Genomic DNA, 18,948 nt, shown 5'->3' with positions numbered 1-18,948 from the left:
GTCAAGCGGCGAAAATCCCACACGTTTCCGTGGGGCTCCCGGGTCTTCCCAAACTTCAAACTGACAGCTTTGTGACGTTCTCACCAACCAGAGAGTAAATAGACGTGTGCATAGTCATTGAAATATTGAAGTTTGGGACTCATTTCATGATGTTAGGTTATGCCATGTCAGGTACTCTTTCACAAACTCAGACCTTATGCCGAGAATAGCATCTATGCAAAACTTCTGACATTATAAGCTGCATCATAAGCCACTCTTTCAGATGAGAGAGTCAAATCATTTCAAGTCAACGTACTTCTCTCCAATAAAAAACGACAAAATTCTCGCAACTTCCCGCGCCGTTTTAACTGACGATGTTTTGTTGACTTTATGACACGAGGAGGTACACCGTACAAAACATCTGCTTGCTATGTTATGATGCATAACATCATGCGGATAAGAACAGTAGGTTTAGAGGCCATCTCTTTTATTCAACGCTGTTCAAGTAACTTTGCTTCATAACCGGCCATTGCAAGCACCTCTGTTTGTGTGTAGTAAATCGTAGTTATTGTGTAGATGGCAGATGGAAATGGACGGCAGACGTCGTCTCCTTGTGCAGCATGTAAGCTGTTAAGAAGACGATGCACAGAAACCTGCGTGCTCGCTCCTTTCTTTCCACAGAACGATCCCCAACGATTTTCAGACGCTCACCGAGTGTTCGGAGCAAGTAATATTGTTAAAATGATTGAGGTACTCTTTTTTTTCCTCATTTAATTAGTGTGGAACTCAAATCATGATGTAAAATTTGTGACATTGACGGTTATCTATTACTATATTAGATATTGAGGACTCATATTGTAAATAATTGCTGCTTTTTTTTGGATTAAATTGTGTGTAAGCATTTATATAAAGAGCTATAGAGTAAGAAATTTATTTTCTATCTTGATGATAAACAAAAATGTATGATCTGTTTTTACTTTCTATCGTCTTGGATTTGGAAATAGGTCAGGGAGTAAGATCTGTTTGTATTATGTATTTTTTCAATGATAGATTATGGAATGTGAACTAAAACTTTGATGCAAAAAGTTTTGATGGAAGTAGTGGTTCAAAATTCAAATCCTCGTGCAAAAGAATATTGATACAGTCGGTCAGTTATTAGTCATAGAGATTTCCAGAAGACACATTGTGAATCATTGTTATTTTTGGATTAAATTGTATGTACAGTTTTGTAGAAATGTTTTTAGACAAGGATAATAAAGAGTTGTAGAGTAAAAACTTTTTCTCTATCATATGATGGATCATGAAGCTTGGTCTGTTTGGCTCTTTGTCATGAATCATATGATCTAATTTCTTTTTGGTTATCTATCATCTCGATGACAAATCATAGAGGGGATTTATTTTTATTATTAATAGAGTGTGATATACAATATTGATAAAAATTTATATAGTAAAAATAACAATAATCTACAATTAAAAAACTTATTGAATGATTTGCATCGGCTATGGGAACATATTGGCTGCTACTCTTTTCATAGATTTCTCATGTTACGTGTTGAAAAAATTGCAGGACATTCCATTTGACAAGAGAGCGGATGGGGTAAGCAGCATGGTATATGAGGCAAGAGCAAGGCTGAGAGATCCTGTGTATGGATGTGCAGGAGCAGTTTGGCAGCTGCAGCAACAGGTATCAAAGTTGCAGTCAGAAAAGGCCATTTTGCAGGCAGAGCTTCTCCATATGCACTTGCAACAGGCCAATCTGGCTGCTCTATTTATGGCAACAGAACAACCATTGTTCAATAGTTATGAGAGCTTTTCTGCGTCGGACAATAAGAGTTTTGCTCAAGGACACACCAGTCATGCCCCTCTGCAAAGGGTAGGTGGTTCGGATGAACGAGTACCACATTCGGATGCCTGCGACCCCCTCTGGAAATAGTGTTAAGATGCACGTTTTACAAAGATTTACACGTACATTACCCTAAGTCAAAGTTACATATAGATTTAAATCTGGCATAAAAGAGCATGAATGCTTCTGAAATCTATGGTACAAAAATTTGTATAAATGATCCTTGTTCAAAGTTTACAAATAGCATGTTTTAGCAAGGGCTATAGTCAACATACTGTAAATTTCTCACCAAACATCCCAGTTTGATGTCTTACAATAGATTTAGAAATACACGTAAATGATCTGTGATCATAGTTTCCTCTTTGTCTTGGATATGCACTCTATCCATACTGTGCTTTTGAGAAAAATCTTTCTTAATATAAACTAGTTGTCTAGAAGGGAAATATAGTTATGTTGACATAGGAGTTGGATTTGAAGCTCTAATTCGTAGTTCTTCTTTGCCTGCAAATCATGAATGGCCCTTGTTTGTTTCTACTTTTAATCTTTTCCAAATGGATCATTTGAAAGTTTTTCAGATGACCACACCAGTAGTTTTTTCCTATTAAACTGACTATTCATGGGTAGATTTTCTTGCTAAAATGACTATTCATGGAAATTTATACATTGTGAAGAGTAGTTTTCTTATAAGTACTGTTTAACACAAAAGTTATTATAAAAATTAGTGAGCAGCAATGTAACATAATCAATTTTGCAATATTCATAATATTGGAGAAAGTCTAGAATGTTGAAAAATATATACTAATTTTCTGAAAAATGAATTTATGAGACATTGTATATTTGATCTTTCTTGATTAGAGGGACGATATCATAGTTTATATTATTTATTTACCGTGTTCTAAAAAGGTTTGATGGAGCAATCTATATTCATCTTCCAATGCATTTAATTCACATTGCCTTGAAAGCTAAAACAAAAAACTAATAATAATTGTTATGAATGTAAAGATCAGAATGAAATTCACTGTTGTCTTCTTGTTCTAATGTATGAAGAAGAGATTTTGGTTCAAATATATTTTGTAATCAAAATACTCTTCTATGTGTCGGGATATGAAGTCTAACGGTCACATGACTGTCTATTATTCCTTTTGTCTCTTCGTATTCGAAGAGCTTTCTATAAATGACTGTGCAATCCATATAAATTGTATCATTTATCGATTAATACAACAATTCCCTACTAGAGTGTGGACAAAAGAAATGTTTGCCAAACCATGATAAACATTGTGTCATTGTGTTCATCTTTTTGGTTTTTTGTTTAACTCCATTTATTTTCTCATTTAAATATTTATAATTGGTACCAAAGCCAAGGTGAGGCTAGAGAAGAGATGGAAGAAGGTGAAGTTGGTTTTATCATCAATGATTTTTTAGAAATTTAGGCACGTTAGAGGATGAGGTTATGTCTGCTAAGAGCAGGAGAATCCGCTATATACGCTGGTGGGATGACTGAGAAAATAAGCCTGAAGCTGAACTAGAATATTTAAAAGCTCTTAAATTTGAACTTAATAAAATTCTTGAGCACAAAGGTACACACAAGAAAGTCATAATGGGAGAATTGCGGAAGAGGACAAGAGTAGACAAGACTGACAAGTCTATAAAATGCCCAGTGTTGGTATATTATCAAAATGACTTCTCCTATTTCTAGTCCCAACCTTGATGACATAAATAATTTTGCATCCAAAGTTCTAGGATGTTGTAGTTAGAGTACTGTAGAGAGCATAAAAATTCCTGACAGAGGAAGATGAAGAGGCAAACAAGAATTTTTCTATAGAAGAAGATGAAGAGGAAAACAAGAAGTTTTCTGGGGAAGAAGTGAAAGTCAACATAGATGAAGACATTGGTAAGATCGATGAAGATATTGTAGTAGTTGTAAATGTTGAAAGCAATGGGTTTCTTGTTGTATGAAACTTTGAGGTTGAATAATTAAATCCTCAAGAAACATATGCCAAAGACCAACATATCGTGCCTAAAGAAATAAGAAGCTTGGATTGCACAAACCAAGCCATTTTCAACGGTCTCCTACTAATTTTGGTCGTAGCATCAAGAATAAAGTCCTCAAGTAAATGAAATTAATGGATTGGTAACCAATGTAAATGGAGGATATCTCTCCAATGATTTTTTCTCCCCACGTAACATGTCCACTTCCTCATCCCAAACTGTGGAGGATGAATCAATCTAGTTTGGCAATAATTTGTAATGCATGGATGTGGATAGCCTAACAGAGACTCTTGTAGTTGGAAGTAACAAATATTATCACATGCATAGAGGCAAAAATTCACATGGTATTCAATTAGATCGTGACTATTTCAATGTCACACTAGGAAGTATTTCTACGCAACTGTAGGAAGTTTCCAATTCTCCCTTGTGAATATCGGTTTCCCTACAAAAAAATAGTTTTAATGTTTATTATTGTGTGGCGGTGTTGATCTCACACAAATTTATCAAACAAGGCAATTTTTCTTGAATTGAATACTGATATGGACTAAAAACTTACAAATCATTGTAGAATTCATGCAATTTGGCCAAATGGTTATAAGGGAAGCCAACAAGATAATCTTAAAATGATGTAGCATCGATAGTTTGGAGTATTTTACTTTATAATCTAATTATTGATAGACAACACATAAGGGATGATATGTGGACAAGAACCGTCAATTGTGTAAAAAGGGGGTTGGACACTATAAGCATTAAAGGGAAAGACAAAAAATGTCTCGTTAGACCATCAGCTAATGAGTTCCTAATATTGCTATACAGTGAAGACTCCAAAGCTAAATTTGGAATGGACGAGAGCATTGCATTCCTAGAAGATTTAGGAGCATGTGGCCTTATTATTTCTTTATGGGTATTGTTATTTTTGGTTTCTTTGCAGTTGTAGTGAGGCATGTTATCAAATTATAAAGGGCACTTGCTGGTTTAGTGTTGTTTTTGGTTGAGAAGTCATGGTGATTTTGGTAGGCTTGGTAGGTTTGGAATCCTTAGGAAAATCCTTTACTGTTGGGGGTCCTTCTGAAAACCCTTCAAGGTTCTAAGATCCTTTTAAAACTCTACAACTCGGCTTTGTGAGCTTGTTTCCTTAGCTAAGCTTTCATTTGTTTTTATTTTATAGAGTGTTTTCTATTGTACCAATTTTTAAGGGCCTACCAATCCCCGCCTTCTTAACAAAAAATAATGGAGGTTGTTATATATATATATATATAATTAAAGAGGGGCAAACGCTTTGACCTGGAGCTATGAACCAGTGAGGCCACAAACGAGGGACCTCATCCCCATGAGATTTGAACCTTGATGGCACGGAGAACAACACAACAACTTAACCATCACAACATGCCACTATTGGCAGGAGGTTGTTAGATATTATTCTTTAAATGTTTTTCTTTTTTTATTCTCTGTGTTGAGTTGAGTGCTTGAATCAACTTGGTATTAGAGCACAAATATGATCTAAGAGAGATATTCATGATGAGTTTGTGTAGTCATTATTCAACAAAAAAAATGTGCTGGACACAAGTATGTAGCTAAGATTAAGAGGACTTTCCAAGCCTTGAGAAGTATATTTTGGTAAGCATCACATTACAGGAGGAATTTCAAAAAGGAAGAGGAAAATAATTAAAGTAACAATAAATGAGGAAAGAGAATGATAATAGGTGGTGTAGATTGGTGGCAACCACAACTAGCAAAGGATTATCTAAGGTGTAGAATAAGTTTTTTTGTGGAAGAATATGAAGATAGTCAGTTACGTATATCAAGGTAGAAGAAATGATTTTTTTTTTTAATGGAATCAATTTTCTAATATTTTTGGTATGATCATGATCATAAATAAGTTGTGGAGCTATAATGCCTAAGTATTAGTCTATAATGCTTATTTATAAGTTTTTTATAGTCTTGATATTTATTTTGAAGTTAGTGATTTTTTGCATAAAGAATCAGTAAATAAAAAATATTAGAGGGAGTAGCCATTGAAAATAAGGAGACAAAAACTACAATAGATTGATGAGTTTAGATTTTCATTGACATGCATTCGATTCAATGTGATGTCTTTTTCAATGAGTATTTTTGACTTTATAAGCCACCATTCTTGTGAATAACCATCTATGGGAATGTAACTTCCCATAAACTAACATAAAACTAACTTTTATTGAGTATATTATTTTATTAACCTAAAATATAAAAGTAAATTTTTTAAATGTAAAATCCAACATTCCCCCTTTTATTGCATTAATCTAAATGAGAGTAAAAGTTGCAAGTGTTTCAACCCAAACCTATAGAGACTTTGATGAAGCATCTTCACCAATTCTCCCCTTTCACTCAAGAAACACCAAACTAATTGCATTAGTGGATCTCCTGACCACAAAACCTAAAGTTGTCTTCATAACGCAAGTGTTTCCATCTTCGTGCATAATGAGACACATTTCCTCCAAAATTCTACATCTCCTCCAAGTGTGTCTAGTGTCTCCTCTTGTGCTATACATGAGAAACCTTTCCTCTTAAAGTCCACATCTCCTTCAAGTGTGTCTAATTACTCGTCCATTTCTATAGAAATAATCATCACCAATATGTATACACATGAGATGCCTTTCATATGAAATTCCACATCTCCTTTGAGTGTGTCTAATGCCTCCTCAAGTGCTTGACAAATCATATTCAAATCCTGCATTCCCTCACTCCTTGGAAGGATAATCATGTTTCCAATCCCACTCTTCTCTTGAGGGACACAAATAAGTCAATCCCCCACTTCTCTCTAGGGATGAATATGCCAAACCTAGAGTTTAAAGGGACACAAATAGTTGCTTCTCATGTAATAATAATCTCCAAGTGAGAATCTATCTTAAGATGATAGGTTCCCTCCTACGTCCATCGCCTCAACCCTTTTGTAATATCTTATTACAATTTATCCATTTGATGGATCATGTGATTTTATGAAGACCTTTCATATATGATGAAGATGGTTTGGGAAACACAAGAAAATATTGACATGTATGCAAAGATAAAAATACTAAATTTTAACAAATGATAGACCCATACCTCCAAAAAAAACTCTTATCACTCTAATTATAAATATAAAAGAAAAATTTGAATGGACAAACCTGATACCCTTTGCAAGATAAATCTAAAAACTTCTTAAGAGAAAAATATGTCTTAAGAACCATAGAGAAACATTATATTTCTGTTACCTCATTCTAAATTAGAATCCTTTCGCAATAAATTTATTTCCCTTGGCTCCTTCAAAATTTAATTCCTCCTTCCACCATACTTGTTTCCTTGAATTTATTTCAGTAAATATGATTTATAAAATCAATAGGAAATATACTAATTTGAGTTGCTAATTATGGGAAGACAAAAAAAAAACATATGAAAGATAATCAGTCATGTTGATAAGGGAAAACTATACTATAAGATACACTCACATAGGAGAATTTAAAGTACTAGAAGAAAGTTTTCAGCGTTGCCTTTACAAGATCATCATTGTGCACATTAGTCTTCTTTATAAATTCTTTGTTGGTTCTATCATGTTTGACAGTCACATTCACATGACTTTCAATCTCTATAGAAAATACTAAATGCTTGAGGTTTAGTTCATATGATAACCACCCAACACACATTACCTCTAAGTACCATTGGTCATTGTTTTGTTTTAGAATATTTAGACCAAACCAACAATATACATAATGGATTATTTGAGTAGCCTTATTTACACCGTAGCATCATTCAATCTTTAACAATCATAGAAAATGAATGTGATAAACCCTAACTTCCATACTTATGCGATACGCTTATCCACTTCTTCACATTGCTACCAGAAGATCATGTCACTTAGAATGCCACTATGAACACCTCCATTTCTCTATGATTCATGCTATCTACTCCATGCTTGAACATGAAAAACAAAACAAAATATAGTCACATAGATAAGCTTTTCTCTGATATCAAATGAAAATAAGGAAATGGAAACTACAATAAATTGATGAATTTGATTTTGCATTTATTTGCATTCAATTCAATGTGATGTCTTTTACAATGAGTAATGTTATCTCTATAAGCTATATTCTTGTGAATAACCATAAATGAGAATGTAACTTCCCATTAACTAACATAAATATAGCTTATATTAAATAAATTATTTTATCAACCTAAACTATTAAACTAACATTTTCAATGCTAACTCCAACAGGAGTTTTGGTTCTGTGTGAAAATTAATTAGTTTCTATTTATGGGAATTATAGAAATCGAAAGTATGATAAAAGTAGAAACAATAAGGAGTAGTTGCAATTGTGCATTTGAATATTGGTTATGCATGGAGATATGTGGTATTAACTAGCAGAAGTATCTTCTTTAAACTTGTATTGATCTCTCTGAAGAGATGAAGGATAGAAGAAAAAAATGTTGATACATATTCAATAAATTTTTAATTCCATAGGAAATAAGAGAAGAGAGTTAAAATTGTATCTTAGAGATGAAGAAATGACCATGGAGCAATATCATGATGCAAAAAATAGGATAAACAGTTGGAAGAAAAAGTAAGACAAAGACAAAGAAATAAGTTGATAAAGGGCTAGAAAAAGGAGTTGCAACAAATAGAGTTTAAGTTGGAGGAGTTATGGTGCATATTAGAAGATTATAAGGCATGCAACAATTAGAAGCCAAAGAAAAATAAGTCTACAACAAAGGTGTTGAAGAGTTAGAAGAATCCAAAAAATAATTATTCATGTTATGGGAAAGAACCATTCTCCAAGAGGAAATCCATTGAGTCAAGGATTAGAGTAGGAGCAGCATTATTAGAGTAGGGAAAGATTGAATCAATTGATGAGTTGGTAGAAATACTAGTGGATAAAAGACCTCTGAATGGGATCTTCCAAGAGTTACAAAGAGAAATAGATGAATGAGATAAAGATGAAGACACACTTGAGTTTGATGAAGCTATTGAGTTGTGCTACCCTAAAAAAGGGGAAGGCATTGAAGAGAACAATGTTGAAAGAGAAAATGAAGACTGCAACAAGAAGGAATATAGCCAATCACAAGAGAAGGTTCAAATTGTTGTAGTAGTGGAAGTGGTCCCTGTTGGAGAGGAACCTACAACTAAGATGGAGATATTTGAGAGCCCCATATGTGATGAATGGTTATTGGTTTTAGAGAACACAACTTGTTGGAAGTAGTTAGAGAATTATCTTGAGAAATCCAATGGTGGTGAAATAGGAGTAGATCATCACTTTCCTAAGGAGAAAAAAGGATTCTTGAGGATGAGAGTAAAGATATGAATCATTATGGTATAAAGGACAATGCCCAAAAATATTGATCGTATGAAAAACATCACATTGAACTTAGAAATGGAAGCCACCTCACAATATATGAAATTGAACACATACCTCAATGACATAATGCATAATACAAGAACACGTGGAAGATTTTTATTCGATTGCCTTTATTTTTGTTACTAATGATTTACGTGCAAGTGATACAAATAGATGATTTAATTATCTATTTCAAACTCTTTCGGAAATGTTTTGATGGACAACAACTTAGGAGAGATAGCAATTCCACATCACAATTTTGCTGTTGCTGTTGTTGTTGTTATAATCAGATTATTATTTGTTCAAGCCTACTTCCATGAAAAGAATAAGCTTTGAACCAGAGGTTCAATATTTTAAATGAAAGGAATAATGATGCAGAACATTTTGGGTAATAGTTTTAGGTTAATTGCCAACACATCCAATTATTAGACTAGTAATAATCTTCAATAGTCTTTGTGTCATGTTTGTTAAACTTCAGATCTTAGTTGAGGGAGAATTATGTAGGAGTAAATTTAGGATATGATTCTCAGCTAATCTACAGTTTACCTTGCAACCACACGTACGCGTAAATTTAGAAGTTAATTATTTATGTTATGAATTGTTGTTTCATTATTGTATTTAGTTAATCTAGAGGTTTAGTATTCTGTGAAGGAATTAATTTTAAAACCATAGAGTTTAGAAATTAGAAGATTTAATTACAATTTTATAAATAAAACTATGGAGATTACTGGATATTAGTCTTTTAAATGTTCATTCTTTTTGTTTCTCTCTATTGAGTCGAGTTTTTACAACAGTAATCGAATTCATCCTTGCAGCTCGAAAATGACAGGCACAATTCTGGTCATCTTTCTTTTCCACTTCCTTCCCTTGATTATTTTCCTCTTCCTTCCCTTCATTATTTCACATGACCATTTTTCTTTCTATTTCAACCAATTCAATGCATCAACCTTGTAATTATTCGGGGATGCTTCAGTGCAGTCGAGCGCTGCCTCTCTTAATCATCATTCCCATTTCAGTATCAGCTGAGCTTTTTTATCGGCCTCCTGTTCATATGAAAGATCACGAGTCTCCCACTTCTGCTTAGTCTTTTAGCACAACTTTTGTGTTCAACATTGTTCCTTCTTCAGATTCGATAAGCGGTCATGGAATGACGTTTAAAAAGATGCCCCACAGATTTCCAGATGGATTGATAGCTATTGAGTATCTTGGATTGGTTGGCAATCTTTCAATCTTTTAATCATCTATTCAAATCCTCAACCAAAAGACAGGCTTGGAATGAGACAAGTTTTGCAAATACTTGAAGAAGAATCTTCATTACCAGATTTTGATGATTTGTTTTATTTGGAGATGAGTGGACCCAACAATACTTGGAAGTCGTCTCCATATTTCAGTTACACCAATGATGCTTCTATTTCCCTGTTTCACACAGTCAACAAGCTATGCACAACCAGGTCAAACATTAGCCTTCTAGTACTCTGTATAAGATGGATCTTTGTATTGTGCATTTTTTCTGCTTTAACCTGTTGGTTGATATCTGAATAAACTTTTTGTTGATTCATCTTGCCCTTGACTTCGGGATGTAGATATTTACATCTCATATTTGGATGGATTAATAATTTCTGTTTAGTATAGCTTGTAATGCAAGCATTTATTAACTCGGTATTGCAATCCAATTTGATTGAGATGCTTATTGCTGCTAAAATTTTTGAACTTCTTACGACATGGTCAGTTGTTTGACTGACAAAAAAATGATCGTTTGTCAAGTAACGACAGATGGTTTGAATCCTATATCTCAGTGAGTCTCCCTCAATCTGGCTGAAGATTATTAAGAAGACGCAGAGTTGTAGAGGTTTCTAACTGGAATTTATAACTGAGGATCGTTGTTGATTGAACTAATGATGGTGGTAACTAGTAGAATCAAACTGTCAATTTAGACAATGAGAATAAAAGATTCTATATGATTTTTAATTCATGGACATATATCCAACTGAAATAAATAATCTTTAATTATTCTTAGCTATATTTTCCTTATGCTAATTATGTAATTCCATCTTTCAGGCAACTATTTCGTTCTAACAAATTCAATTGTCTAAGGCATCAAATTATTATTCAAAAATAAGTCAAATGACTAAATAATCAAATCGGTTGACTATTCAATCTAGTTAAATTTCAGTTAACGAACGGACCAATTGAATAAATTCATGATATTTAATGATTTGAATAGTTGTAAAAATAATATTTTGACTTATTTTCAACATCTAGAACCTCTTTGTCATTAATAATAAAAATCTTGGCAAGCTTGGAAAAATTCAAGATCTTTGACAGAAAACATTGCACAACGCAAATTATTTTATTTTGAATGCTTCACAGAAGAAAAACCTTCAAAAAAACAAAATTTTTAACAGCCTCACGGCAAGACCTTGAATCAGAGCCAATCCTTTTAAGGCTAGGTGTTAATAATCTTCTACACGGGCCAAGACACGAAGACTAGACTCAGTAGACTGGACCAAATAAAATACTTATAGAAAAAGAAAACAAATCTTAACACTAAGAGCGAGTGGAAAAACACGGTCTGTAGTGGAGGATGGGTAACTAGTAAACGTGGCGTGGGAGACGGGGTTTGGGGATAGCAATCAAATTTGAAGCTTTCTTTAGATCAAGCCCAAACTCGTCCCTCATGTCCATCTGCCGGGGACTCATTCCATGGGGAAGAGTCCATTCAAAGGAATGGAGGAAACAAGCCAGAGTCCAATGAGGCATACGGATGGCGAAAGGAAGTCCCACGCATCCTCTTCGTCCACTTCCGAAAGGAATCAGCTCGAAATTTTGTCCCCTGTAGTCTATCTCACTTTTCTCGCCTTCCAAAAACCTCTCCGGTACAAATTCCAAGGGTTCTTTCCACGTCGCAGGGTCCCTTCCTATCGCCCACACGTTCACCATCACCTGAGCTTCTACTGGTATCACATATCCCTCGATTTCACAATCTCTCCCAGCTTTGTGAGGCACCAGCAGAGGAGCAGTTGGGTGCAATCGGAATGTTTCTTTCACCACCGCATCCAGATATAACAATCGATCTATATCACATCCGTCCACTTTTCGCTCGAGACCAATTATTCCATCCAACTCTTGTTTCACTAGTTTCATTTTCTCAGGATTGCAAATGAGTTCTGCCATCACCCATTCGACTGCAGTGGTGGTCGAATCAGTACCGGCAAGAAGTAGTTCCTGAGATAATATTCATAGAGAAATAATTAGAAACCTAGAAAATTTGACGAAATTTAGATATCAAATTGCATCGTAGGTGCTTACAAAAATCAAGGCTCTAACATCAAAGAGACTGAAATCCTCGGATCTCATATCGAGCAGAACGTCGAGGAAATCTTTGTCGGAGTCGACGTTATGCTGATGCTTCGTGTTTTTGATGGCAATCCTATCTTGTATGAAAACATCAATGAAGTCATATAACCTCTTCATATGCCTTGCCATCTCACGGGACACACTCTGAGGATCCACCAACCATGAGAGAGGATGATAGCCCGACAAATTGGCCTTTCCAAAAAGCTTCATCGTCTTCGCCATGGTATCCTTCAACCCTAAAGAAGCTGGATTGTATGGATCCATCAAACTTTTACCGAAGATCATCTTTCCTAACACATTCATAAAAGTGAAGAACGCCATGTGCTCAATATTTACAGCCTTTCCCTTGCTCTCAAAAATCAACAAAACTGTGTGAAATACCTCGTGTCTTCTGAGATGTTCTTGGGCTTTTATTCTTTGTGGGCTAAAAAGTTCAACAGTTGTAATTCGCCTGAGATACCGCCAGTGAGGTCCATACTCGCCCCACACCAAGGAGGACTTGTGGTGGGAGAATACTTTGGCTGCTTCCATGACTGTCCGCCCAACAAAGATATGGTCGTGGGTTTTGAGAATTGCCTTCGCCATGGTAGGGGACGAGGCCACAACTATTGTTTTCGTACCTAGGCGGAAACTAATGAGTAGTCTGTGAAAAATTTAACTATTGCAGTCACTGATTATTAATCTCCTATCATAAATGATTATTAAATTGCTGAAAATAAATTTCCAGCTAATATCGAAAAATAACACAACTGCAACTTTACTTATAAAATATGGAAAGAAATGCGCAACACAATGAACACAATATTTTCGAACAAATTGTCCCTGGAAAAACCCCTAAGGGAAAATCAGTTCTACATATGAGAAATTATATTAAACTTCAGCAAATCAAGAGATACAAAATTCTTTGCCTCTTACTGGCAGAACTTCGACAACCTCTTAATTTATCTCGCTGATATTCCCCACTGCTATTCCCGCGCTAACACTGCGCCCTTGCTAACACTGCAAAATTGTTTGCTAACACTGCAAACGTTTCTCAAACTTCTTGTTCTCCAAATGCCCCCTAGACCCCCTTTTATACTACTCTCATTGGTAAACCAACGGCCAAGATTGATTTACAATCGACGGTGGAGATATAAAACAACTTACCAACCCTAACAAAATTGGTTTCTAGTTGCTTCTAAAAGAAGTCAATTATTTAATAAATAATTGTCCTTGCTCTAACCAATTTGTTAGCAAAATCAATTAGATACTAAATAATAACATATGGACAAACAACTGTCCAAGCTAACAAAACTAACACTCCCTCTTAGCGAGGAAGCTGTTCTGCAGGACACCTAACTTATCTCTGAAGAAAATAAATTTTGCCTTCCCCGATGCCTTAGTCAGAATGTCTACTACCTGCTCCTCTATAGGTATGTATTGTAGCTGAACAACTCCCCTTTGTACACAATCTCTGATGAAGTAATATCTGATATCTATATGTTTAGACCTATCATGAAACACTGGATTCTCAGACAACTTGATGCAACTCTGATTGTCACAATGTATCACAGTAGTTTCAACCTTCTGACCAAACAAGGCTACTAACAACTTCTGAAGCCATATAGCTTCACATGTCGCCATGCTAGCTGCTATGTATTCTGCTTCTGCTAAACTTAGAGCCACAGATTTCTGCTTCCTGCTGAACCGAGATACAACTCCTGATCCCAAGCTGAAACAACACCCTGAAGTGCTCCTTTTGTCTATTGTACTTCCTGCCCAATCTGCATTAGTATAGCCTATCAACCTAATACCTTCACCTCGAACATATCTGATCCCATACTCGACTGTACCACGCAAGTAACGTAGCACATGCTTAGCCACTATCCAATGCATTCTCTTTGGTTCAACCATGAACTGACTAAGAGAGTTTACTGCAAATGCTATATCTGGTCTAGTGTTGACCAAATACATAAGTGAACCAATCAACTGTCTATATCAAGTGGGTCTACATCCTTCTCCTTAGATGTATCTACCTTCCTCCAATTTGTGATCATGGGTGTAGACATGGCTTTGCAATCCTCCATCCCGAATTTCTTCAAGATTTCAATGCAATATTTCCCTTGACCAAGGAAAATCTCCCCATCTGTTTGCCACACTTCCATGCCTAGAAAGTAGTGCATAAGTCCTAAATCCTTCATCTAGAACTCTTCTGCAAGGTTCCTCTTGCAATCCACTATGAGCCCTAGTGAACCTGTAAGAAATAGGTCATCCACATAAAGAACAAGAATGAGAATCTCACCCCCAACCACCAAGTAGTAGAGGTTAGCATTTGCTTCACTCTTCACAAAGCCCATTTTCTGCAAGTATGTATCAATGCGCTCATACCACGCTCTAGGAGCCTGCTTGAGTCCGTATAATGCTTTCTTCAATCTGCACACGTGGGTCTCTTTGCTGTGTGCTACAAAGCCTTTTGGTTGTTCTATGTATACCTCCTCCTTCAACTCACCATTAAGGAATGCTGTCTTGACATCCATTTGATGGATTTGCCATCCCATCTGTGCTGTAAGTGAGATTACAGCTCGTATAGAAGTATACCTGGCAACTGGAGCAAATGTCTCTTCATAGTCTATTCCCTCCTTCTGAGAGAACCCCTTTGCCATGAACCTCACCTTGTATTTCTCGATGCTACCATCTGCACTGTGCTTTATCTTGTAGATCCAACGTGATCCAACTATAGCCCTATCTGTTGGTCTAGGTACTACCTCCTACACATCATTCTGCATTATTGAAGAATATTCCTCAACCATAGCATCTCGCCATACCTGATGTTCTGCAGCTTCCTGATAGCTAGAAGGCTCACTATCTACCAACTGATTAACTAATGCCACATAGTCATTGAACTTGGCTGGTTGTCTTCGCTATCTAGTACTCTTCCTAGGAGCTCCCACAAACTTCTGAGTATCCCTTTGTGTATCTGGAACCACATGGTTCTCGCTGCCAACTGTAGAGGATGAAATGTCAACCTCTAAGTCTTCTAGATGCATTTCCTATTGCACCTATTGCTCCATACTCTATGAATCTTCACTAACTGAGTCTACACTCGTACTAGTAACTGTACTTGAGCTTTGTTGCTCTTGACTTGGTCTTGGAGCTTCTGTTGGCTGCTCACTCTGATCATCTGCTGGCAAATCTCTAGATCTCCTGAATGCCTTGTCCTCCATGAACTTGACATCCTGTCTAACAATAATTCTTTTAGTCTCCAAAATGAAAATCCTGTATGCCTTTGAGGTCTCACTGTACCCAACAAAGTATCCCCTCTCTGTAGTCTGATATAACTTTGTACGTGTATCTCTAGGAATATGGCAATATGCCAAACTCTCGAATATCCTGAAGTGAATAACATTTGGCTTCTTCCCTGTGAAAGCCTCCTCTAGTGTCATCTTCCCTAGCGCCTTGTGTGGAACTCTATTCTGGATGTAGACTGGTGTATTACACGCCTTTGCCCATAAGTAACGAGGCATGTCCTGGTCATGTAGCATAGCTCTTGCTACCTCTGATATAGAACGGTTCTTCCTCTCAACAACTCCATTCTGCTGTGGATTGTAAGGAATAGTCCATTCTCTCTTGATTCCTTCTCTGCTGCAGAACTCTTGGAAGACATTTCCTTTGTACTCGCCTCCATTGTCTGACCAAAGAACCTTTATCTTCTTTCCTGTTGAGTTCTCCACAAGAGCCTTGAACTCTTGGAATCGACTGAAAACCTCATCCTTAGTCTTCAAGAAGTATATCCAGGTCTTTCTAGATAAATCATTAATAAAAGTAACATAGTACTCATATCTTATGAGAGATTTTGTTGACATCGGTCCACAAACATCTGAATGTACTAGATGAAGAACACCCTTAGATCTGGTGTCACTCCTTGGAAAAGATGCTTTCACAAACTTCCCCAACACACATCCCTTACATACATCGTCATGCTCTGTGCTCACCTCTGGAACACTTGTCACGGTCTCACGACGCAATCTAAGTGCTCCATGATGAATATGGCCCATCCTCCTATGCCATAGCTCTCCAAGATCTCTAGGATTACTGTTGCTCATAAGTGCCTTAGGAGTATCAAACTGCAATCTATAAAGGCGACCACTCCTAACTCCAATAGTTATGGGTGATTTCCAATCCTTGTGCTTAATTAACACATGTGTCCCTCTAAAGAGTACATTATACCCCCTATCCTGAAGAACAGATACAGAAATCAAATTCATACCTAAGCTTGACACATATAACACATCATGAAGTGGAATTATCTTTCCATTCTCCCTCTGAAACTGAATAGTCCCTTTCCCAATAGGGTTGAGTTTGGACAAGTTTCCCATAGAAATCTGGATGTTGGTGTCCTCCTCCTTATAACTGGAGAAGTACTCTCTAACTCCTGTCATATGAAATGACGCCCCACTATCTATATACCAAACACACTGTGAGGTTGAGCTAACCATACAAGCTATGAGTGAAAACTCATCTTCCATTCTACTGGAGAGTTCTTTCACACTTGCTAAAGCTGCCACCTACTTCTTACCCTTCTTCCTCTCTGGGCAATCACTGACATAGTGGCCAAACTCGTGACATCCAAAGGACTTGACCTTAGAAAGGTCCTTCTTCTTCTTCTCACTTTGTGAATTTGATCCTTTGCTAGATCCCTTCTTTGCTTTCCCTTTACCCGCTAGGGCAACGTTCTCTTGTTCCACCTCATTTTTCTGACTCTTGTTGGCCCCATTGACAAGACTTAGTCTAAACTCCTCCTGAGTGAAATCAGTCCATAGTCGATCCCAACTCGGTAAAGTATCTCGTCCACTGACAACTTGAATGAAGACACTCCATTATTTAGTAAACCCATTTAGGGCTATTCTCACTAGTTCATCATCACTAGGGCTATCTCCAACAGCTGCTAACTCATCCTTGACAAGTCTGAGTCTGGTGAGGTAACTTGTGACGTCTTCTCCCTGATTCATTTGGGTATTCTTTAGCTTCTCTCTGAGAATCAACTTCCTATTGGTGGTAGCATTCTGGTATAGATTCAGAATGGCATCCCACATCTTCTTCGCTGTATCTAGCTCTGCGATATGTGGAACAATATGATCCTTGACACCATCAAGGATAATCCTCCTCACTTTGGCATCATCCTTCCTATATGCTGCAAGCTGTGTTGCATCCGTTGGTACAGGTACAACACTGGTAGCATAATCCTTGATACCATTCTCTTCCAACAATAAAGAAATTATGGCCTTCCAGACACCAAAATTTGAGGCACCATCCAATCTATCCTGATCTCTCAAACCAGCTGAAGCCATCTCAAGGGTTTAAAGCAATAATAAATCTAAAGAGATCAAAATTTCTTTCCTAGGGCAAAACTCTTCTACCCTTAACAATGCTCTGATACCACATGAAAAATTTAACTATTGCAGTCACTGATTATTAATCTCCTATCATAAATGATTATTATATTGCTGAAAATAAATTCCTAGCTAATATCGAAAAATAACACAACTGCAACTTCACTTATAAAATACGGAAAGAAATGCGCAACACAATGAACACAATATTTTCAGACAAATTGTCCCTAGAAAAACCCCTAAGGGAAAACCAGTTCTACAGATGAGAAATTATATTAAACTTTAGCAAATCAAGAGATACAAAATTCCTTGCCTCTTACTAGCAGAACTTCGACAACCTCCTAATTTATCCTGCTGATATTCCCCACTGCTATTCTCGTGCTAACACTGCGCCCTTGCTAACACTGCAAGACTGTTTGCTAACACTGCAAATGTTTCTCCAAAGTTCTTGTTCTCCAAATGCCCCCTAGACCCTCTTTTATACTACTCTCGTTGGTAAACCAATGGCTGAGATTGAGTTACAATCGACGGTGGAGATATAAAACAACTTACCAACCCTAACAAAATTGGTTTCTAGTTGCTTCTAAAAGAAGTCAATTATTTAATAAATAATTGTCCTTGCTCTAACCAATTTGTTAGCAAAAACAATTAGATACTAAATAATAGCATATGGACAAACAGTTGTCCAAGCTAACAAAACTAACATGGTCCGTATTTCATAGAAAACTTAGTGAGAGACTCGTGAGGCCTTTTGGCCAGCTTAAACATGTTTCCTACAATATGCCAAGCACTAGGTCCGGGTGGAAGTGGAAGGGATGACACCCTTTTCCTTTTCCATTGGAACTAGAATAATGTCACAAGAATGATGAGAATCACAGAAGAACAATACAGTTGTGGGCTATCCATTTAAAAAGGGAACAAAGAGTGAACAAATACAAGGCTAAAGCCAACAATCTCCTGTGGTTCCCAACACTTTGTACTATTCTTTTAATGGGAGAAACCATTAGAAAAATCTAACTAATAAATAATAATAAATTGTCATATGACTTAAATGTGCATCCACGTT

General features: G+C 36.4%; 1 protein-coding gene and 1 pseudogene across 1 annotated transcript; one reads left to right on the top strand and one right to left on the bottom strand.

Annotated features, from left to right (window-relative positions):
* Positions 1-555: 555 nt before the first annotated feature.
* Positions 556-1,912, top strand: LOC149549385 (LOB domain-containing protein 23-like). Its single transcript, XM_089794904.1, has 2 exons — positions 556-729; positions 1,547-1,912. The coding sequence occupies exons 1-2, from the start codon at positions 556-558 to the stop codon at positions 1,910-1,912; spliced, it is 540 nt and encodes a 179-aa protein (XP_089651030.1).
* A 9,836-nt stretch (positions 1,913-11,748) lies between these two features.
* On the bottom strand, positions 11,749-18,788 carry LOC149549384 (cytochrome P450 76T24-like; annotated as a pseudogene).
* Between the last annotated feature and the right edge of the window lie 160 nt (positions 18,789-18,948).

This window comes from Cupressus sempervirens, chromosome 7 (assembly GCF_028749045.1).
Source record: "Cupressus sempervirens isolate cs-2001-9-10 chromosome 7, ASM2874904v1, whole genome shotgun sequence".
In the NCBI taxonomy this organism is placed as follows: Eukaryota; Viridiplantae; Streptophyta; class Pinopsida; order Cupressales; family Cupressaceae; genus Cupressus; species Cupressus sempervirens.
This window is presented reverse-complemented; position numbering and strand designations above follow the sequence as displayed.